Raw genomic sequence first — 24,492 nt, 5'->3', positions numbered from 1 at the left:
AAAGAGTCCCAGCTCCCTCAACCTATCTTCATAAGGCATGCCTCCCAGTCCAGGCAACATCCTTGTAAATCTCCTCTGCACCCTCTCAATAGCTTCCACAACCTTCCTGTAGTGAGGCGACCAGAACTGTGCACAGTACTCCAAATGGGGTCTGACAAGGGTCCTATAAAGTTGCAGCATTACCTCCCGACTCCTAAACTCAATCCCTCGATTAATGAAGGCCAGAAATATCAGAAATATTACACAGCTGATCTGATGATAATAACACACTGCAGGAATACATTTCAGTCGTGAAGAACAACATTTGAAAGAAGATCGAGTGGCAATAAACAACACCACTTAGCTGACAATTTATCCCCACAACCCAGTGTCTTCTCAATTTGTTTATATCTGCTCTCAGATTTCAATCTCCTACACTGTGCAATTCTTGACCTCTCTGCTACAAGAATTCTGCTTCTGTCCTATCTTATCCTTTCATAATTTTAAACACTTTATTCAGATCACCTAAAGGAAAATGAAGCAGTTTTTCCGGATTGTTTATATTTGTTCAAAGCAGAAACAGATTGCAGCGAACCTCATTATCCTTTCTGTGATGTGAAACCCAACACTGCCAACAGTATACTAACCACGTTCATTCTGCTTTTACATCAGCTTGTCATTACTGGTTAGTTTTTATATTCTGATTAAAACCTAGAAACCGTGTCTTTTAACAGTCTCATCACCCGACAAGCCCTTTAATGTCCTGTGAACCCAACCTCTCAAACCCCTCTTCACATCCACAGAACTGATTCTATTCCTATTCACAGTGTTCTTACTGTGTGAGATTATTGGTTAATCCTGTCTCATTGCACATTACCAAATGCCAGTTCCCTGGTTGCCTCTAGAACATAATCTCAAAGAATATGTCCCAATTATGCTGTTTGAACCAATTTTTCTGACTATATTTATCAATCTGATTTGTCCAGTCTGTATATAATTTAAAGGCACTGGTGATTACAGTGGTACCTTTCTTTCATGGCCTATTTGTTTCTTCCTGTATACCCGGTAACAGTGTAACTCCTGCAAGTAACTTCTTAGCTATCCTATTTCCTATCTCTATCTACATTAAGTCTATATCTTGAACCCAAAAGAGAAAATGCTGGAAAATCTCAGCAGGCCTGACAGCATCTGTAAGGAGAGAAAGGAGGTGATGTTTCGAATCCAGATCACTTTTGTCAGAGCTGACTTTCTCTCCTTGCAGATGATGCCAGACCTGCTGAGGTTTTCCAGCGTTTTCTCTTTTGGTTTCAGATTCCAGCATCCGCAATAATTTGCTTTGATCAAGACTATATCTTGCTCTTTCAAGCTAAGGTCATCGCTCATCACTGTACTAATGTCATCCTTAATTAATGGAGATATCCCTCCACCTTTTCCCAGCTTCCTACCTTTTCCAAATGTCAATGTTAAATCCCAGTCTTGGTCATCCTGTCACCATGGGAGGAATTCCAGAAATTAGGTCCTGTGTTGAGTGTGTTTGGCACTGGGCAGCAGGACAGCTGAACATGCACAATCCTACAGTTTTAGCTTTTTCACTTCTCACCTTTTTTTGACTTCTAAGAATCAACTCTCCATCCTTTTTGGTATTATTCCCAAATTTTGAGCTTACTCCGTCTCTCTAAGCTGATTTCCAAATCTTTGATGTAAACACTGTACAGAAGTGACCCCAACCAGTATCCCAATGTGAGTAAACCGTCCTCACCACCCTGTATCCCAGCCGGAAAATCGCTGCACCACCCTGTATCCCAATCCGGAAAACTTCCCTCACCACCCTGTATCCCAATGTGGGAAAACCATTCTCACCACCCTGTATCCCAACCGGAAAACCTCCATCACCACCCTGTATCCCAATGTGGGAAAACCATCCTCACCAGCCTGTATCCGAATCGGGAAGGCCTCCCTCGTGACCCTGTATCCCAATGTGGGAAAACGACCCTCACCACCCTGTATCCCAACCCAGAAAACTGCCCTCACCACCTGTATCCCAATCCGGAATACTGCCCTCACCACCCTGTATCCCAATCCGGAATACCGCCCTCACCGCCCTGTATCAGAAGCCAGAGGGTGGTTGTAGAGAGTTATTTTTCAAACTGGAGACCTGTGACCCGCAGTGTGCCTCAGGGATCAGTGCTGGGCCCACTGTTATTTATCATAGGGGGCATGGTTAGTAAGTTTGCAGATGACACCAAGATTGGTGGCATAGTGAACAATGAAGAAAGTTATCTCCAATTGTAACGGCATCTTGATCAATTGGGCCAGTGGGCTGACAAATGGCAGATGGAGTTTAATTTATCCAAATGCGATGTAATGCATTTTGATAGATTGAACCAGAGCAGGACTTACTCAGCTAATGGTAGGGCATTGGAGAGAGTTACAGAACAAAGAGATCTAGGGGTAGATGTTCATAGCTCCTTGAAAGTGAAGTCACAGATGGACAGAGTGGTGAAGAAGGCATTCAGCATGCTTGGTTTCATCGATCAGAACATTGAGTACAGGAGTTGGGACGTCTTGTTGAAGTTGTACAAGACATTGGTAAGGCCACACTTGGAATACTGTGCACAGTTCTGGTCACTCTATCATAGAAAGGATATTATTAAACTAGAAAGAATGCAGAAAAGATTTACTAGGATGCTACCGGGACTTGACTGATTGAGTTATAAGGAGAGGTTGGATAGACTGGGACTTTTTTCTCTGGAGCGTAGGAGGCTGAGGGGTGATCTTATAGAGGTCTATAAAATAATGAGGGGCATAGATCAGCTAGATAGTCAATATCTTTTGCCAAAGGTAGGGGAGTCTAAAATGAGAGGGCATAGGTTTAAGGTGAGGGGGGAGAAATACCAAGTGTCTAGAGGGGCAATTTTTTCACACAGAGGGTGGTGAGTGTCTGGAATAAGCTGCCAGAGGTAGTAGTAGAGGCGGGTACAACTTTACCTTTTAAAAAGCATTTAGACAGTTACATGAGTACATGGGTATAAAGGGATATGGGCCAAACGCGGGTAATTGGGATTAGCTTAGGGGTTTTAAAAAAAAGGGCAGCATGGACAAGTTGGGCCAAAGGGTCTGTTTCCATGCTGTAAATCTCTGTGACTCTATCCCAATCTGGGAAAACCGCTGTCAACATCCTATATCCCAATGTGGGAAAACCGCCCCCGCCACCCTGTATCCCAACCCAGAAAACCAGCCTCACCAGCCTGTATCCCCACCTGAAAAACCTTCCTCACTACAGTGTATCCCAATGTGGGAAAACCTTCCTCACTACCCTGTATCCCAATGCAGGAAAACCTTCCTCATCATCCTGTCGCCCAACCTGGAAAACCACCCTCACCACCTTGAATCCCTCACTACTCTATATCCCAACCTGGAAAACCACCCTCACCACCTTGAATCCCTCACTACTCTATATCCCAACCTGGAAAACCACCCTCACCACCCGGTATCCCAACCTGGAAAACCACCCACATTACCCTGTATCCCAACCCGGAAAACTATCCTCACCACCCGGTATCCCAACCTGGAAAACCACCCTCATTACCCTGTATCCCAATCTGGGAATATTGCCTTCACCATCCTGTATCCCGGAAAACCACCCTCACTTCTTAATCTCTTTTTGCTCACTCAATTCTGGCTATTTTGGAAAGAGTTGTCTGCCCTTCCCACATTCCCACGCTATCTTTATATTCAGTGCCATGTTATTCCTTTGGCTTGTCCCAATGGAGTGTGATGGATGATCTGAAAATAGCTGTGTACCTGTTTGCTCCACGTCCTGTATCAGTACAGCAGCAACCAGTAGCACCTCAAAAACTATCCTCATGTTGCTGTCAATCACCTGTCAGAGAGAAAGATTAAAACTGGCATTACACAATGTGAAAATGGGGAAAATGTTTGTCAAGGCTGTATGGTAAAGCCTGTGCCCCATTGATCGGTAAAGCAGGGGAGGGGTGGGGACAGTCTCTTCCCCTATCACCTCTGTATTCAGATAGGGTAAATCAGCCAGAATTCCTTGCTACAAATAACCATTCAGAGCGCCCCGGGTACAGTTCCCCCTCTCCTGACTCTCCCTGGGGTACAGTTCCCCCTCTCCTGACTCTCCCTGGGGTACAGTTCCCCCTCTCCTGACTCTCCCTGGGGTACAGTTCCCCCTCTCCCGACTCTCCCTGGGGTACAGTTCCCCCTCTCCTGACTCTCCCTGGGGTACAGTTCCCCCTCTCCTGACTCTCCCTGGGGTACAGTTCCCCCTCTCCCGACTCTCCCTGGGGTACAGTTCCCCCTCTCCTGACTCTCCCTGGGGTACAGTTCCCCCTCTCCTGACTCTCCCTGGGGTACAGTTCCCCCTCTCCTGACTCTCCCTGGGGTACAGTTCCCCCTCTCCTTGCTGGTATGTGGGTACCAGATGCAGACAGATGTGAGATTGACCTTGCTGTTATCTGGAGTAGAATTTCTTATCAACCCTGTAGAGGGGCAGCTGCACACCAGGGAGAGTCAGGAGAGGGGGAACTGTACCCCAGGGAGAGTCAGGAGAGGGGGAACTGTACCCCAGGGAGAGTCAGAAGAGGGGGAACTGTACCCCAGGGAGAGTCAGGAGAGGGAGAACTGTACCCCAGGGAGAGTCAGGAGAGGGGGGACTGTACCCCAGGGAGAGTCAGGAGAGGGGGAACTGTACGCCAGGGAGAGTCAGGAGAGGGGGAACTGTACCCCAGGGAGAGTCAGGAGAGGGGGAACTGTACGCCAGGGAGAGTCAGGAGAGGGGGAACTGTACGCCAGGGAGAGTCAGGAGAGGGGGAACTGTACCCCAGGGAGAGTCAGGAGAGGGGGAACTGTACCCCAGGGAGAGTCAGGAGAGAGGGAACTGTACCCCAGGGAGAGTAAGGAGAGGGGGAACTGTACCCCAGGGAGAGTCAGGAGAGGGGGAACTGTACTCCAGGGAGAGTCAGGAGAGGGGGAACTGTACCCCAGGGAGAGTCAGAAGAGGGGGAACTGTACCCCAGGGAGAGTTAGCACCTTTAGGAGAGAAGGTTCCAGACTGATTAGATATTGAGTGACTGGAGACACAGATTCTGTGACCATCATTTCATGTTGCAGTAATGGACAGGAATGTGCTCCACTTCGACACATACCTCGTCTCGCTTCAACCGTGACATTTACTGCTCACATTGTGCGAATTGATGTGTGCCAGTTAGAGAGTACATCTCAGCCTTCACACGATAGTCCTTCCATCTGCATTTGAAGCAATCACAGCTCCCACAATTGTACCTGAACCTGCATCTGTGAGACGAATAAGCTGGTTAATCAGTGCTATAGGAACAAAGCTCTAATATATCCTAGCAGCCCCTCCTCTCCCTTCATATTGTCCTAGGAATGGCTTCTCTTGCACCCCAATATAACCCTTACTCCCAGTTAGAAACAGACAGACTTGATGCTGTATGCTCAAAAATAATCAAAGCTTGCAGGACAACTTCAGAACATTGTTAAAAAACAGATGGAATCCTGGACTTTATAAATAGAAGCAGGATAGAAAAGCAGAGAGAACTTACAAAACAGTGACAGTCAGGTCTCTGTAATCTTTAATCATGAGAAACACACAAAGTTCCAGAGTATAGAGGAGATTTCCCACAATAGAAGCATGGAGATGGAACTGGAATGTGTGGAGCAAGTGTTGCCCTCAGGGCCAAGATGGTTCAGGAAGAGGTGTGATAGAGCACACAAATTCATCATTGGTATTCAAAGAGTAAATAAGGAGATACTGCTTCCAGTGGCTGACTGCTAGGTAGTGAGAGAACACAGAGTGATGGATACAGACTGCTCAGTAACTAGACACAGAGTGACAGATACAGACTGCTCAGTAACGCGACACAGAGTGATGGATACAGACTGCTCAGTAACTAGACACAGAGTGATGGGTACAGACTGCTCAGTAACTAGACACAGAGTGACAGATACAGACTGTTCAGTAACTAGACACAGTGATGGATACAGACTGCTTAGTAACTAGGCACAGAGTGATGGATACAGACTGCTCAGTAACGTGACACAGAGTGATGGATACAGACTGCTCAGTAACGTGACACAGAGTGATTGATACAGACTGCTCAGTAACTAGACACAGAGTGACAGATACAGACTGCTCAGTAACTAGACACAGAGTGATGGATACAGACTGCTCAGTAACGTGACACAGAGTGATGGATACAGACTGCTCAGTAATGAGGCACAGAGTGATGGATACAGACTGCTCAGTAACGTGACACAGAGTGATGGATACAGACTGCTCAGTAACTAGACACAGAGTGATGGATACAGACTGCTCAGTAACTAGACACAGAATGATGGATACAGACTGCTCTGTAACGCGACACAGAGTGACAGATACAGACTGCTCAGTAACTAGACACAGAGTGATGGATACAGACTGCTCAGTAACGTGACACACAGTGACAGATACAGACTGCTCAGTAACTAGACGCAGAGTGATGGATACAGACTGCTCAGTAACTAGACACAGAGTGATGGATACAGACTGCTCAGTAACGCGACACAGAGTGATGGATACAGACTGCTCAGTAACTAGACACAGAGTGATGGATACAGACTGCTCAGTAACTAGACACAGAGTGACAAATACAGACTGCTCAGTAAGTTGACACAGAGTGATGGATACAGACTGCTCAGTAGCTAGACACAGAGTGATGGATACAGACTGCTCAGTAAGGAGACACAGAGTGATGGATACAGACTGCTCAGTAACTAGACACAGAGTGATGGACACAGACTGCTCAGTAACTAGACACAGAGTGATGGATACAGACTGCTCAGTAACTAGACACAGAGTGATGGATACAGACTGCTCAGTAACTAGACACAGAGTGATGGATACAGACTGCTCAGTAACTAGACACAGAGTGATGGGTACAGACTGCTCAGTAACGCGACACAGAGTGATGGATACAGACTGCTCAGTAACTAGACACAGAGTGATGGATACAGACTGCTCAGTAACTAGACACAGAGTGATGGATACAGACTGCTCAGTAACTAGACACAGAGTGATGGGTACAGACTGCTCAGTAACGCGACACAGAGTGATGGATACAGACTGCTCAGTAACGTGACACAGAGTGATGGATACAGACTGCTCAGTAACTAGACACAGAGTGATGGATACAGACTGCTCAGTAACTAGACACAGAGTGATGGATACAGACTGCTCAGTAACTAGACACAGAGTGATGGATACAGACTGCTCAGTAACTAGACACAGAGTGATGGATACAGACTGCTCAGTAACTAGACACAGAGTGATGGATACAGACTGCTCGGTAACTAGACAGAGTGACACATACAGACTGCTCAGTAACTAGACACAGAGTGATGGATACAGACTGCTCAGTAACGTGACACAGAGTGATGGATACAGACTGCTCAGTAACTAGACACAGAGTGATGGATACAGACTGCTCAGTAACGCGACACAGAGTGATGGATACAGACTGCTCAGTAACTAGACACAGAGTGATGGATACAGACTGCTCAGTAACTAGACACAGAGTGATGGATACAGACTGCTCAGTAACTAGACACAGAGTGATGGACACAGACTGCTCAGTAACGCGACACAGAGTGATGGATACAGACTGCTCAGTAACTAGACACAGAGTGATGGATACAGACTGCTCAGTAACTAGACACAGAGTGATGGATACAGACTGCTCAGTAACTAGACACAGAATGATGGATACAGACTGCTCAGTAACTAGACACAGAGTGATGGGTACAGACTGCTCAGTAACGCGACACAGAGTGATGGATACAGACTGCTCAGTAACTAGACACAGAGTGATGGATACAGACTGCTCAGTAACTAGACACAGAGTGATGGATACAGACTGCTCAGTAACTAGACACAGAGTGATGGATACAGACTGCTCAGTAACTAGACACAGAGTGATGGATACAGACTGCTCAGTAACGCGACACAGAGTGATGGATACAGACTGCTCAGTAACTAGACACAGAGTGACAGATACAGACTGCTCAGTAACTAGACACAGAGTGATGGATACAGACTGCTCGGTAACTAGACAGAGTGACACATACAGACTGCTCAGTAACGCGACACAGAGTGATGGATACAGACTGCTCAGTAACATGACACAGAGTGATGGATACAGACTGCTCAGTAACTAGACACAGAGTGATGGATACAGACTGCTCAGTAACTAGACACAGAGTGATGGATACAGACTGCTCAGTAACTAGACACAGAGTGATGGATACAGACTGCTCAGTAACGCGACACAGAGTGATGGATACAGACTGCTCAGTAACTAGACACAGAGTGACAGATACAGACTGCTCAGTAACTAGACACAGAGTGATGGATACAGACTGCTCGGTAACTAGACAGAGTGACACATACAGACTGCTCAGTAACTAGACACAGAGTGATGGATACAGACTGCTCAGTAACGTGACACAGAGTGATTGATACAGACTGCTCAGTAACTAGACACAGAGTGACAGATACAGACTGCTCAGTAACTAGACACAGAGTGATGGATACAGACTGCTCAGTAACTAGACACAGAGTGATGGATACAGACTGCTCAGTAACTAGACACAGAGTGACAAATACAGACTGCTCAGTAAGTTGACACAGAGTGATGGATACAGACTGCTCAGTAGCTAGACACAGAGTGATGGATACAGACTGCTCAGTAAGGAGACACAGAGTGATGGATACAGACTGCTCAGTAACTAGACACAGAGTGATGGACACAGACTGCTCAGTAACTAGACACAGAGTGATGGATACAGACTGCTCAGTAACTAGACACAGAGTGATGGATACAGACTGCTCAGTAACTAGACACAGAGTGATGGATACAGACTGCTCAGTAACTAGACACAGAGTGATGGGTACAGACTGCTCAGTAACGCGACACAGAGTGATGGATACAGACTGCTCAGTAACTAGACACAGAGTGATGGATACAGACTGCTCAGTAACTAGACACAGAGTGATGGATACAGACTGCTCAGTAACTAGACACAGAGTGATGGATACAGACTGCTCAGTAACTAGACACAGAGTGATGGATACAGACTGCTCAGTAACGCGACACAGAGTGACAGATACAGACTGCTCAGTAACTAGACACAGAGTGACAGATACAGACTGCTCAGTAACTAGACACAGAGTGATGGATACAGACTGCTCGGTAACTAGACAGAGTGACACATACAGACTGCTCAGTAACGCGACACAGAGTGATGGATACAGACTGCTCAGTAACGTGACACAGAGTGATGGATACAGACTGCTCAGTAACTAGACACAGAGTGATGGATACAGACTGCTCAGTAACTAGACACAGAGTGATGGATACAGACTGCTCAGTAACTAGACACAGAGTGATGGATACAGACTGCTCAGTAACGCGACACAGAGTGATGGATACAGACTGCTCAGTAACTAGACACAGAGTGACAGATACAGACTGCTCAGTAACTAGACACAGAGTGATGGATACAGACTGCTCGGTAACTAGACAGAGTGACACATACAGACTGCTCAGTAACTAGACACAGAGTGATGGATACAGACTGCTCAGTAACGTGACACAGAGTGATGGATACAGACTGCTCAGTAACTAGACACAGAGTGATGGATACAGACTGCTCAGTAACGCGACACAGAGTGATGGATACAGACTGCTCAGTAACTAGACACAGAGTGATGGATACAGACTGCTCAGTAACTAGACACAGAGTGACAAATACAGACTGCTCAGTAAGTTGACACAGAGTGATGGATACAGACTGCTCAGTAGCTAGACACAGAGTGATGGATACAGACTGCTCAGTAAGGAGACACAGAGTGATGGATACAGACTGCTCAGTAACTAGACACAGAGTGATGGACACAGACTGCTCAGTAACTAGACACAGAGTGATGGGTACAGACTGCTCAGTAACTAGACACAGAGTGATGGATACAGACTGCTCAGTAACTAGACACAGAGTGATGGATACAGACTGCTCAGTAACTAGACACAGAGTGATGGGTACAGACTGCTCAGTAACGCGACACAGAGTGATGGATACAGACTGCTCAGTAACTAGACACAGAGTGATGGATACAGACTGCTCAGTAACTAGACACAGAGTGATGGATACAGACTGCTCAGTAACTAGACACAGAGTGATGGATACAGACTGCTCAGTAACTAGACACAGAGTGATGGGTACAGACTGCTCAGTAACGTGACACAGAGTGATGGATACAGACTGCTCAGTAACTAGACACAGAGTGATGGATACAGACTGCTCAGTAACTAGACACAGAGTGATGGATACAGACTGCTCAGTAACTAGACACAGAGTGATGGATACAGACTGCTCAGTAACGTGACACAGAGTGATGGATACAGACTGCTCAGTAACTAGACACAGAGTGATGGATACAGACTGCTCAGTAACTAGACACAGAGTGACAGATACAGACTGCTCAGTAACTAGACACAGAGTGATGGATACAGACTGCTCAGTAACTAGACACAGAGTGATGGATACAGACTGCTCAGTAACTAGACACAGAGTGATGGATGCAGACTGCTCAGTAACTAGACACAGAGTGATGGATACAGACTGCTCAGTAACTAGACACAGAGTGACAGATACAGACTGCTCAGTAACTAGACACAGAGTGATGGATACAGACTGCTCAGTAACTAGACACAGAGTGATGGATACAGACTGCTCAGTAACTAGACACAGAGTGATGGATACAGACTGCTCAGTAACTAGACACAGAGTGATGGATACAGACTGCTCAGTAACTAGACACAGAGTGATGGGTACAGACTGCTCAGTAACTAGACACAGAGTGATGGATACAGACTGCTCAGTAACGTGACACAGAGTGATGGATACAGACTGCTCAGTAACTAGACACAGAGTGATGGATACAGACTGCTCAGTAACTAGACACAGAGTGATGGATACAGACTGCTCAGTAACTAGACACAGAGTGATGGATACAGACTGCTCAGTAACGTGACACAGAGTGATGGATACAGACTGCTCAGTAACTAGACACAGAGTGATGGATACAGACTGCTCAGTAACTAGACACAGAGTGACAGATACAGACTGCTCAGTAACTAGACACAGAGTGATGGATACAGACTGCTCGGTAACTAGACAGAGTGACACATACAGACTGCTCAGTAACTAGACACAGAGTGATGGATACAGACTGCTCAGTAACGTGACACAGAGTGATGGATACAGACTGCTCCCAGCGATATTTGGAGCTCTTTGGGACAGTAGAGGCAGAGCTGTACCCAACAATACACAAGGACAAAAGCATCAAATACTCTCTGCCTGTGCTTTTTCATTCTACATTTCGCTATCTAACTGTGCTGCCACAGTTCAATACACAGCTCACCACAATGTTCTGAGCACTATCTGTAGTGGGCAGTAAATGCTGGCCTAGCCATCGACAGCCACACCATGTGAATGTACAGTTAAAATGCGAATTGCAACTGTTTAGGTTCATTTTCTATGCACAGTCTGCAAATGATTCAACTGCAACTACTGTTACACTCCACTGACCCTTCACCTCCCCCCAGCCACTGACCCTTCACCCCCCCCCAACCACTGACCCTTCACCTCCCCCCAACCACTGACCCTTCACCTCCCCCCAGCCACTGACCCTTCACCTTCCCCCAGCCACTGACCCTTCACCTCCCCCCAACCACTGACCCTTCACCTCCCCCCAGCCACTGACCCTTCACCTCCCCCCAACCACTGACCCTTCACCTCTGCCCAACCACTGACCCTTCACCTCCGCCCAACCACTGACCCTTCACCTCCCCCCAGCCACTGACCCTTCACCTCCCCCCAACCACTGACCCTTCACGTCCGCCCAACCACTGACCCTTCACCTCCCCCCAACCACTGACCCTTCACCTCACCCCAACCACTGACCCTTCACCTCCGCCCAACCACTGACCCTTCACCTCCCCCCAGCCACTGACCCTTCACCTCCCCCCAACCACTGACCCTTCACCTTCCCCCCAACCACTTACCCTTCACCTTCCCCCCAGCCACTGACCCTTCACCTCCCCCCAACCACTGACCCTTCACCTCCCCCCAACCACTGACCCTTCACCTCCCCCCAACCACTGACCCTTCACCTCCCCCCAACCACTGACCCTTCACCTCCCCCCAACCACTGACCCTTCACCTTCCCCCCAACCACTGACCCTTCACCTCCCCCCAACCACTGACCCTTCACCTCCCCCCAACCACTGACCCTTCACCTTCCCCCCAACCACTGACCTTTCACCTCACCCCAACCACTGACCCTTCACCTCCCCCCAACCACTGACCCTTCACCTTCCCCCCAACCACTGACCCTTCACCTCCCCCCAACCACTGACCCTTCACCTCCCCCCAACCACTGACCCTTCACCTTCCCCCCAACCACTGACCCTTCACCTCCCCCCATCCACTGACCCTTCACCTCCCCCCAAGCACTGACCCTTCACCTCCCCCAACCACTGACCCTTCACCTCATCCCAACCACTGACCCTTCACCTCCCCCCAACCACTGACCCTTCACCTCATCCCAACCACTGACCCTTCACCTCCCCCCAACCACTGACCCTTCACCTCCCCCCAACCACTGACCCTTCACCTCCCCCCAACCACTGACCCTTCACCTCCCCCCATCCACTGAGATTTCACTTCTTCCAATCTCACTGACCATGTACCCCTGCTTGGCAATAGCTTGAATAACTGTTTCCTGCCTTGGGCCTCTGACCTGTGCCCCCACTCCGGTGTTCCTCTGACCTGTGCCCCCACTCCGGTGTTCCTCTGACCTGTGCCCCCTCTCCGGTGTTCCTCTGACCTGTGTCCCCTCCCCATTGTGCCTCTGACCTGTGCCCCCACTCTGGTGTGCCTCTGACCTGTGCCCCCTCCCCGGTGTGCCTCTGACCTGTGCCCCCACTGCAGTGTGCCTCTGACCTGTGCCCCCTCCCTGGTGTGCCTCTGACCTGTGCCCCCTCCCCGTTGTGCCTCTGACCTGTGCCCATTTAGTGGAAAGGTGAAGTGTGTGTTGAATCCGTGCTGTAGTCAGTGTCTCTGTTTACTGCTCCTGTCCCGATGCTTCTTTCATTCTTTACACAAATTGAAAGCTTCCTGCCTGTGAGCCACAGACTCTAGAATGAAAAACATCAGATTTACCAGCTGCTGAAGTGTCTTCGCTCTTCAATCTTTCACAATATTGTGAATGGATAAATGTTGTGTCAGAGCATCAGACTGACAGCTTGATGGCTGGTCAAAATTCAATCTGGAGAGCATTTTCCCACATTCAGAGCAGCTCGCTGTGAACTAACAGACTTAATACAATAAACCACACTCAGTAACTGCGGAAATGATTACAGAGGCATAGAGCCAGAAAGAGCGAGACAGCACAAGGCAGAGAGACACATGGGGTAATTGGACTGAGGAAAGAGAGAGTGAGAGAAGCTAGAAAGAGAGAGAGTAAAACAATAAAGGGATAGCGAACAGTCGAGGGTCTGATGGAGAGATTGAATTTAAATGATATAAAAAAAGGTTTTCTGGTGCCTGGTTTCCAGAAGTTAATCACATGCCCAGCCCTTTGATTTTTTAAAAATTTCATTCACAGGATGTGGGCGTTACAGGAAAGGACAAAATTATTTATTTTTCTCTGTTGTGAAGCGGCCTTTTTGAGTACATTTGAGCAGCTTTAGTGGCCATTTCTGGAGCAGTTAAGAGAATTATGTAAAGTCACAAACACCATTCACAAATTCAAAAGACTGGGGGCCGTACCACAATTCTGCAGACTATTTACTTTCTGGTTGTTTTCCTGATCAGCAGACACTGAGAGTGCTGGGAAATTGCTGATTTAAGGCATTTTGTTTCCAGAATTCCTCTGTTAGAAACTGGGCTACTCATCAAAATGGAGTGAAAATAGCAAACAAATCAGAAATCCACCCCGCAGATCCCAGGTCCCAGTCCTGAGGTACTGGAAGGAATTTTAAAATAGGCCCAAGGAGTATGGAGGACAAACATGACAGAACCTCTGAACACTGCAGTGTTGTGTTGCAGTGTCTATGTGGCCACCCACTCTGGGAATCCCAAGAGAACCGGGGTGGGGGAACTGTACCCCAGGGAGAGTCAGGAGAGGGGGATCTGTACCCCAGGGAGAGTCAGGAGAGGGGGAACTGTACCCAGGGAGAGGGGGAACTGTACCCCAGGGAGAGTCGGGAGAGGGGGAACTGTACCCCAGGGAGAGTCAGGAGAGGGAGAACTGTACCCCAGGGAGAGTCAGGAGAGGGGTGCTGTACCCCAGGGAGAGTCAGGAGAGGGGGAACTGTACCCCAGGGAGAGTCAGGAGAGGGGTAACTACCCCAGGGAGAGGCGGGAGAGGGAGAACTGTACCCCAGGGAGCGGCGGGAGAGAGGAAACTATACTCCAGGGAGAGTCAGGAGAGGGGGAACTGTACCCCAGGGAGAGCCAGGAGAGGGGGAATTGACAATCCCTGTTCCAGTCTGTATCAGCCTGAAACCGTGCTACCAGTCACTGACTGCTTTTTATATTTGTATAGATGAAGACAGGTTCCTGGCTTTGTGATGACATACACAGTCAAATAGTTGATTTATATTCCTGCATAAATGAAAATCAAAATGATTTAGTCTGATTATCTCAAATAAAGCTTTCGTATAATCGGAGACTCCCTCCAGACTTTCTGACAGTGCGGCGCTCCCTCAGCACTGACCCTCTGAGAGTGCAGCACTCCCTCAGCACTGACCCTCTGACAGTGCGGCACTCCCTCAGCACTGACCCTCTGACAGTGCGGCGCTCCCTGACCCTCTGAGAGTGCGGCACTCTCTCAGCACTGACCCTCTGACAGTGCGGCACTCCCTCAGCACTGACCCTCTGACAGTGCGGCACTCCCTGACCCTCTGAGAGTGCAGCACTCCCTCAGTACTGACCCTCTGACAGTGCGGCACTCTCTCAGCACTGACCCTCTGAGAGTGCGGCACTCCCTCAGCACTGACCCTCTGACAGTCCGGCACTCCCTCAGCACTGACCCTCTGACAGTGCGGCACTCCCTCAGCACTGACCCTCTGACAGTGCGGCACTCCCTCAGCACTGACCCTCTGACAGTGCGGCACTCCCTCAGTACTGACCCTCTGACAGTGCGGCACTCCCTCAGCACTGATCCTCTGACAGTGCGGCACTCCCTCAGCACTGACCCTCTGACAGTGCGGCACTCCCTCAGCACTGACCCTCTGACAGTGCGGCACTCCCTCAGCACTGACCCTTTGACAGTGTGGCACTCTCATCCCACTATCCCAGAGTAACAGCCTTGGAGTGCTGCGGTATCTGGAGTGGAGTATATTGCCTCTCGAGTAAGACATAGAGTGCGCTAAACTGAAACTCTGCTGGCAGAATAAGACAGGCCTGTCTCTGAGGCATTGGCATTTATATCAATGTAAGCTTACCTCTGTGAAAGTAATGTTGCAGTGACAGTTCCGAGCTACTTGAATGGAGAAGTTATCACCAACACTGGCAAGCGCAGGATAAGAGCAGATAGCCAGCATTGCAGTAACACGTCTGAGAATGAGCTGCAGATTTCCCAGAATGAGAGGAACTGAGAAACTGCAAGTGACAGGAAATAATTAATGTTGGTTCACAATGATGTCATAGTGCCTCCCCGCGCATAATCGCCGTCGGGGAGAATCAACAGGACCGGCAAAAGAAGGAAGCATAGTGGCACAGTGGGTTAGCACTGCTGCCTCACAGCGCCTGGGACCCGGGTTCTATTCCCAGCTTGGGTCACTGTCTATGCGGAGTCTGCATGTTCTCCCTGTGTCAGCGTGGGTTTCCTCCAGGTGCTCTGGTTTCTTCCCACAGTCTAAAAGATGTGCTGGTTAGGTGCTAAATTCTCCTCAGTGTACCCGAACAGGTGCTGGAGTGTGGCGACGAGGGGATTTCTCACTGTAACTTTATTGCAGTGTTAATGTAAGCCTCCTTGTGATACTAATAAATAAACTTAAAAAAAAACAGGACCAAAGCTGGAGAGAAGGATTGGCCAGGAATCTCCAAGAATGGAAGATCCAGCTCCAGGACATTGCTGTGTGCAACCTGGGGAAAAGCATCGGGACGTGAACACGGATAGTTTTGGAACATTTCTATCAGATATATAGCAATTGAAAATGGTGTTAAGGTTTTTTGCCCTGACATCAAGCATTATGCAATTGGGTAATGAGTCTTTGTGATTTGCAGTTTGTGTAGGAAAGCAGTGCGGACCACAATGGCTGGAGAATGGCAGCAATCTCTGTGGGAATGCACTCAGCACTGCCGGCTACCCCACTGGAGAGCTGAAGGGAAATCACTTCGGGGTGAAGATTCTCCTCTCTGTATCTAATTGGGGTCCAAACTCCACAGTGACTGAGCTCTGTCCAACAGGCACGGTGGGATCACCTCCCCTCCCCCCCCCACCCCGCCCCACCCCCAACTGGGAATCCTGTAAATTTTGACTCTCCAAAGTCTATCTGTTGAGTCACTGTGATGCAGTACTCTCCGCTTGTCTGTCTGAGCACAGCTCTAACACTTGTGCATCTCAATACCAGCAGAACATGACAAGTAGGAGCAGGGGTAGGCCACGTGGCCTAGCACACCCCAACACATGTGACAGGGCACCGACATAGGGAGAGGCAAGAAAACAGCGTTCCCTCTTGGGAAGTGTGAGGGCAGGCTCTGGCTCAGCTGCAATATCCTTTTAACTGAGTGGACTTTAATTAAAAGCTAGGCTGACGTGTGATAGTGTCTCACTGGGATGAGTTTCAGGAGGGTGCCCTGTGTCTGTGAATCTGCCCCACGGCCACAGTTAGTGTCCTCTGGTTAATTCCAGATTTAAATAGATCGGATTGTGTGTAATCAGAAATGGGGGCTGCATTCTTCGCCACACTAATCGTTCCACTCATGTTATATCGAGCTCAGGCAGTTGACTGTCACCTCTGTCAGCCTGTTACTTTCCTGCTATATTCCTAAGCTGCAGATCCCAGTCCTATATCCCTTTTCCTGAATCCAGGCTGGATGTGCAGAGAGATCTTTCCTCTTGGGAGAGAGTCCACATCAATGGGGTCACTTATAAAATAAGAGATCATCCATTTTTTCAAAGAACAGTACAGCACAGGAACAGGCCCTTCGGCCCACCAAGTCTGTACTGACACATGCCTCTCCAACATTACATTTTCTACGGGGTCCAGATCCTTCTGTTTCCTGCCTAGTCATATCCCTGAGTAATTGAACGTTCGACCCTGGGAAAAAGACTCTGACCAGTCACTCTATCCAAGCCTGTCATTATCTCGTCAACCTCTATCAGGTCGGACAGCCAACCATGCGGGATCGTGGGGCTGGACAGCTGTCAGGAGGCTGGCAATGTGGGTCTACTGCACATGCCCCAATCCTGGCACTAATAGATTGGAACTATATGTGGAACTGTATCCCAGTGAGGGTCAGTGTGTGTGGAACTGTATCCCAGTGAGAGTCAGTGTGTGTGGAACTGTATCCCAGTGAGAGTCAGTGTGTGTGGAACTGTATCCCAGTGAGGGTCAGTGTGAGTGGAACTGTATCCCAGTGAGAGTCAGTGTGTGTGGAACTGTATCCCAGTGAGAGTCAGTGTGAGTGGAACTGTATCCCAGTGAGGGTCAGTGTGAGTGGAACTGTATCCTAGTGAGGGTCAGTGTGAGTGGAACTGTATCCCAGTGAGAGTCAGTGTGTGTGGAACTGTATCCCAGTGAGAGTCAGTGTGTGTGGAACTGTATCCCAGTGAGGGTCAGTGTGAGTGGAACTGTATCCCAGTGAGAGTCAGTGTGAGTGGAACTGTATCCCAGTGAGAGTCAGTGTGTGTGGAACTGTATCCCAGTGAGGGTCAGTGTGTGTGGAACTGTATCCCAGTGAGAGTCAGTGTGTGTGGAACTGTATCCCAGTGAGAGTCAGTGTGTGTGGAACTGTATCCCAGTGAGAGTCAGTGTGTGTGGAACTGTATCCCAGTGAGGGTCAGTGTGAGTGGAACTGTATCCCAGTGAGAGTCAGTGTGTGTGGAACTGTATCCCAGTGAGAGTCAGTGTGAGTGGAACTGTATCCCAGTGAGAGTCAGTGTGTGTGGAACTGTATCCCAGTGAGGGTCAGTGTGAGTGGAACTGTATCCCAGTGAGAGTCAGTGCGTGTGGAACTGTATCCCAGTGAGAGTCAGTGTGTGTGGAACTGTACCCCAGTGAGAGTCAGTGTGTGTGGAACTGTACCCCAGTGAGAGTCAGTGTGTGTGGAACTGTACCCCAGTGAGAGTCAGTGTGTGTGGAGCTGTATCCCAGTGAGAGTCAGTGTGTGTGGAACTGTACCCCAGTGAGAGTCAGTGTGTGTGACAAGGAGACAAGTGCATTTGATATTACCAATATTCTCAGAACAAAGGGATGTTGATGAAATGCTGCATCAGAACATTGACTAATCAGACTCGCATCTGTGGTGATGCAGTGGAGTTTTTTTTAATTGAAAGCAAACTGTACAAACGTGATGCAAACACATTGAGCTTATGGACTGAAACTTGGGCAAATACAGTGATGATTTAATGACAAATTGAAAAATTGAACTCTGGCAAACACAGAACACCAAATACTTCAGCTATAATCATCTGTCTCTGAAAGAGTCACCTTTGTCCAAAGTATTGGTTGGCCAGTTTTACTGTACAGGCAGTGGTTAGTGCAGTGAGATTTCACGTGGCAAAGTATTTGAAGCAGTCTTCAGGCTCCTGTTGTGTTTGGAGGGGGAAGGGGGTTTTTGATGCTGCAGTGAGCACACTAACAGAGTGAGCTGATTTCACTCTTGGTGCAGCCCCACTTACAGCATGCGTTAGAAAGACCCACCACCACATCCTGCCCCTTCCTGTTGCTGCTTCTCAAAACCTCTAACACTTCATCAGAAATGCTCCTTCTGCTCCGACTCTCCCTCCCGAAGCCCAGCAGCAACCCCCAGCTCTCAGGTTCGTAGCTGGTGATGTCCTCAGTAAGATCCCAGTCGCTGGGGCTGGCACTGTTCATTGTCTGCTCCAAGCGTGTGATGGACTCTGGGACCTCTGGAAGAGAAAAACACTACAATCCATCAATTCACCATTAAATCCGCTCCAGAAAATCCAATCAGATGAAAGCTGGTTCACAGTAAATGACAGAATTTCAAATCTTCTCCTGGGGGGGAACACGAGGTGCACATCTGGGGCTTGTTTCACTCTCAAGGGCTGATGTGAGTCTCACCTCCATCAACAGTGAGGGCAGTGAGAGATGCAGGGATGTGTTCACTACACAACCCAGCCTCAGGAGCAGCTTCCTGACTCCCACACACCAGCTCAGACTTATTTATGTGTGAAATCAGACAGTGAAAGCTATCTGGAAATCCAATCTCTGGTGACTTTTATTCTGAACTTCCACACACACACTCAGACACACACACACACACTCACTACACACACAGACACACACACACACTTCTTACTGTGTTTACCCCAGTCCAATGCCAGTATCTCCATATCACAGGCCAGAGTGAGCAGGCCTGAATGAGTGTCCCAGTCAAACATGTTTAACTCGGAGGAAGTCTGACACACACAGACACACACACACAGACACACACACTCACTACACACACTCACACAGACACACACAGACACACACACTCACTACACACACTCACACAGACACACACACACACAGACACACACACTCACTACACACACTCACACAGACACACACACACAGACACACACACTCACTACACACACTCACACAGACACACACACACAGACACACACACTCACTACACACACACGCAGACACACACACACTCACACACACACTCAGACAGACACACACTCTCACACAGACAGACACACACTCACTACACACACAGAGACACACACACACACACAGATGCACACACTCACACAGACACACACACTCAGGCAGACACACACACACAGAGCTGCACACACTCACACAAACACATACTCACTACACAGACACAAACACACAGTCACGCACTCACACAGACACACACTCAGACAGACAGACAGACACACACCCAGATGCACACGTTTACACAGACGCACAGACTCAGACAGACACACACACACAGACACACACACACACTCATTCACACAGACACACACACATTCACACTCACACACACACACACACACACACATTCACACTCACACAAACACACACATGCACACTCACAAACACCCAGACACACAGATGCACACACTCACACAGACAGACACACAGATACACACGCTCACACACACACACACACAGATGCACACACGCACTCACACAGACACACACAGACATACACACACACGGATGCACACACTGACACACACACACACATGGACACACAAACACATACGCACGCTCACACACACACACTCCCGCAGGATTTACCACTGGACAAAGATTCAGAGAGAGAATAACCTCTGAATGAATGTATCCCTTTTCTAAGCTGATGTTTCAGGAAAAATACTTTGGCAATTGCTCCTTTCTCAGGAAGATCAGTTAACTGTACTTCAGTTCAGATAATTGTAGAATTCCCACAGTGCAGAAAGAGGCCATTCAGCCTATTGAGTCTGCACCAACTCTTCATTAGAGCATTTTACCCAGGCCCAATCCTCTTCCTACCCTGAAGCCCTGTACATTTACCATGACCAATCTACCTAATCTGTACATCTTTGGACACCAAGGCGTAATTTAGCCTGGCCAATCTATCTGACTTGCACATCTCGAGACTCATTCCTTTCAATCAGTTGCTTTTCTGACAGATTTTGAGTTAGTCCTAATTGTAATCTAGTTAAATGCATTTGCTAATCTCTCTGGGCTATGGTTTGGATTATTTATAAACCTACACGATGATACAGTGACCTCATTTTAATGTATCCAGTATCGGAAAGAGGCAGTGGACTTACCTAACACCAACCAAAGAACACCCCCTCACAGCAACCGCTCCCCCCCCCACCCGCCCCAGCCACAGCAACCACTGAGCGCCCCCCCTCACAGCAACCTCTGACCCCTCCCCACAGCAACCTCCGAGGCCCCCCCCATAGCAACCTCTGACCCCCCTCACAGCAACTTCTGACCCCCTCCTCTCCCGCCTACAGCAACCTTCACAAATTCAAAACCAAGTGACAGGATTTAATCTCTGATTCAACTTTAACTGGATCAATCCTGACACAGCCCAGAGTGAGAAGTCTAACAACACCAGGTTAAAGTCCAACAGGTTTATTTGGTAGCAAACGCCACTAGCTTTCGGACTAACTTAAGTTCCGCACACACAAGGATGGCCTCAACCGGGATCTTGGGTTCATGTCACACTATCTGTAACCCCCATGACTTGACTGGGTTTGTAAAATCTCACTAACTGTCCTGTCTGGAAACAATACACATCTCTTTAATCTGTGCTTAACGCTCTCTCCACTCACATTGTCTGTACCTTTAAGACTTGATTACCTGTAAAGACTCACATTCCAACCATTATTTTGTAAATTGAGTTTGTGTCTTCATATGCCCTGTTTGTGAACAGAAATCCCACTTACCTGATGAAGGGGCAGCGCTCTGAAAGTTAGTGGCTTGTGCTACCAAATAAACCTGTTGGACTTTAACCTGGTGTTGTGAGACTTCTTACTGTGTTTACCCCAGTCCAACGCCGGTATCTCCATATCACAGGCCAAAGTGAGCAGGCCTGAGTGAGTGTCCCGGTCAAACATGTTTAACTCGGAGGAAGTCTGATTTACTCCCCTGTGTAGCCCTGACACTGAGGCCAATGGCAGTAATTCCCCCTTGTGAAACAGCACCATCTGGGATCCAGCCTGGCTCTGCCTTTAATTGCTCTCATATTTACCCAGCAGGACAGTATCAGCTGGACAGGCAGTGCACAAAGACCCTGGCTCTCCTCTGGAGCCTGTTTCTTAATTCTAGAATAGATTGATCTGGTACCAGCTGGTTATCTGTCCTCTGGAGCTTCCATTCCGTACCTCACTGCATGACAAATTCTGACAGTTCCTACCTGCTTCACTCAACCTAGTCCTTTTCCACCTAGAACCTCCACAGGTGAAAATGACAGCCCGGATAAACTCTCTCCCACAGAGCTTGACTCCGAGAACAGGATTCCGAGCATCAGCCTCCAGCTGGAACTCTGAGATGAACAGCCAGAGGGCCAGTGAAAGCCAAAATTTCTGCATCGTGTGGCCTCTGCTTCCTTATCCTGTTTTGCTGAGGATGTAAAAGTGAAGAGGGAACAGGGAGAGGAAGAGAGAAGGAAAGGGAGAATGTGAGGACAGACAGCAAGGCTAAGAGTTGTTGGTCCTGAAGTGAGACTCCCCTTACTTGGGACTCTCTATTTAAACCCCTGACCACATCTGATAAACAGAAGTAATTGTGGAGCTGTCACAACACTTGACAGGAGACTGATAGTTTAATTAGAGCATCAGGACCTGGTAAAGGTCTCTGCCAGTAAAACAGATGCAATTTAATTCTAAACACACGTCTCGATTATACGTTATCAAACAAGATATTAAAAATCATTTACAATAAGCACACATTAAAGCAAAGCTCCTTAAAAATAGAAAGCCAGAAGATGAGTTGCTATTATTTGTAAAATGTCGAGATCCTAAAGCTCACGTCATCTATTTCATTGCAAACCTTTGTTTAAAAGCTTTTTCTAATTCTGTCCCACTCTTTCAGATTCTTTTGTTACACATCCGTACAAATGATGTAGGCAAAAAAGAGGGACAAGGACCTAAAAGTCAAATATAGATAGTTAGGATGCAAGTTGAAAAGTCAGACCTCAGAGGTAATGATCTCAGGATTACTATCAGTGCTGGTCAGAGTAGAAACAGCAGGATATGTTGGATATATCGGTGGCCGGAAAGGTGATGCAAGATGGAGGATTTCAGATTCCTGGGACATTGGGACTGGTTCTGGAGGAGGTGGGACCTGTACAAACTGGATGGGTTACACCTGGGTAGGACCAGGACTGATGTCCTAGGGGGAGTGTTTGCTAGTGCAGTTAGGAAGCGTTTAAACTGGAAGAGTGGGCTGGGACGGGGAGGCAGTGGAAGAGGCACCTAAGCAAGGGGACAAGAGAAAGAGAAACAAAGACAGGAAGAAAAGTAAGAACAGTAAAATGCAAAAACGGTAAAGAGTTCAAGCCTAAAGACTTTGTATCTGTATTGGAACATTTAGCATAACGTAGACAAAGTGATGGTGCAAATTGAGGTAAATTGATATGATCTTATAACCATTACAGAGACATGGTTAAGAGGAAATCAAAACTGGGAACTTAATGTTCAGGGTATTTAGCCTTTTGGAAAGACAGGAAGGCAGGGAAAGGTGGCGGAGTAGCACCGTTAATAAGAGATGAAATGAGGTCCGTGTGAGAGGTGATCTCAGCTCAGATGATGCAGAATCCATTTAAGTGGAGGTAAAAAACAGCAAGGGAAAGAAAACCTTGGGAGTTGTGTATAGATCCCTGCGCACCACCCCCCCCCCCCACCACCCCAGACAGCAGGAAAAGGTAAAAATCAACAAATAATTGGAGCATGTAAAATAAGTAGAGCAATAATTCTCTGTGACTTTAATTTTCATGGGTTAATTGGGTTGGAAAGGGTAGCAAATTTATAGAGTACATTAGGGATAGTTTCCATAGCAACATATCGTGGAGCCAACCAGAGAACAGGTTATCGTCGATCTGGTAATGGGTAATGTGACAGGTTTAATGAGTGACCTCAGAGTAAAAGATCCCCTAGGAAATAGTGATCATAACATGAGAGAATTTAATACTCAGTTTGAGAGTAAGAAACTTGGGCCGGAAACAACTGCGTTTAACTTAAATAAAGGGAATTACAATGAAATGAGGATAGCATTAGCTGAAATGGACTGGGCGGCTAGGTTATCAGGAAAGACAGTGAGCAAGCAGTGACAGACATTTAAGGAGGTAATTCATGATTCTCAAATATATCCCAGTAAGGAGGAAAGATTCTAAAAGAGGGTTAAACCAACTGTGGCTAACCAAGGAAGTTAAGGAGGATATTAAGTTAAAAGAAAAAGCATAAAGGAGGCAAAGTCAGAGATAGCCCTGAAAATTCTGATAAATTCAGAATTCAGCAAAGGAGGACTAAAAACAGCAGAGAGAAAATAAACTAGGAGCAAAAAATAGCGAGGAATATAAAAGCTGACAATAAGAGCTTCTTTAAATAAATAAAACAGAAGAAAAAAGTCAAAGTGAACATAGGCCCCTTAGAAAGTGATTCTGGGGAGATAGTTATGGGGTACGAGGAAATGGCAGAGGAGCTAAACAGATATTTTACATCAATCT

At 47.7% G+C, this 24,492-nt stretch overlaps 2 protein-coding genes across 2 annotated transcripts in view; both read right to left on the bottom strand.

The window, feature by feature from the left end:
- LOC145361054 (interleukin-12 receptor subunit beta-2-like) overlaps window positions 1–15,667 on the bottom strand; it is a 53,855-nt gene extending 38,188 nt beyond the window's left edge. The window contains exons 1-3 of the mRNA XM_080216614.1: window positions 15,573–15,667; window positions 5,151–5,298; window positions 3,784–3,862 (exon numbers count right to left, since the gene is read on the bottom strand). Of these exons, the coding sequence (XP_080072740.1) occupies window positions 3,784–3,862; window positions 5,151–5,174 (103 nt within the window). The 5' untranslated portion in view covers window positions 5,175–5,298; window positions 15,573–15,667. The remainder of the gene's footprint in view (window positions 1–3,783; window positions 3,863–5,150; window positions 5,299–15,572) is intronic.
- Window positions 15,668–18,932: 3,265 nt separating this feature from the next.
- On the bottom strand, window positions 18,933–22,357 carry LOC145361024 (relaxin-3-like). The gene is made up of 2 exons (XM_080216562.1): window positions 22,183–22,357; window positions 18,933–19,207 (listed from the first exon to the last, which is right to left on the bottom strand). The coding sequence occupies exons 1-2, from the start codon at window positions 22,355–22,357 to the stop codon at window positions 18,933–18,935; spliced, it is 450 nt and encodes a 149-aa protein (XP_080072688.1).
- Window positions 22,358–24,492: the final 2,135 nt, after the last annotated feature.

Source organism: Carcharhinus amblyrhynchos, chromosome 33, assembly GCF_965287045.1.
Source record: "Carcharhinus amblyrhynchos chromosome 33, sCarAmb.v2.hapA, whole genome shotgun sequence".
NCBI classification, from domain to species: domain Eukaryota; kingdom Metazoa; phylum Chordata; class Chondrichthyes; order Carcharhiniformes; family Carcharhinidae; genus Carcharhinus; species Carcharhinus amblyrhynchos.
Note: the sequence above shows the minus strand (reverse complement) of the source record. Positions and strands in the feature narration are given on the sequence as shown.

Bases quoted from the DNA above. Each gene is read 5' to 3' on its own strand.
- LOC145361024 (XM_080216562.1), bottom strand. From the start codon at position 22,357: ATGCAGAAATTTTGGCTTTCACTGGCCCTCTGGCTGTTCATCTCAGAG. The intron at 19,208-22,182 runs GTAGGAACTGTC...TTTCTCTTCCAG, and splicing joins GACTAGGTTGAGTGAAGCAG to AGGTCCCAGAGTCCATCACA.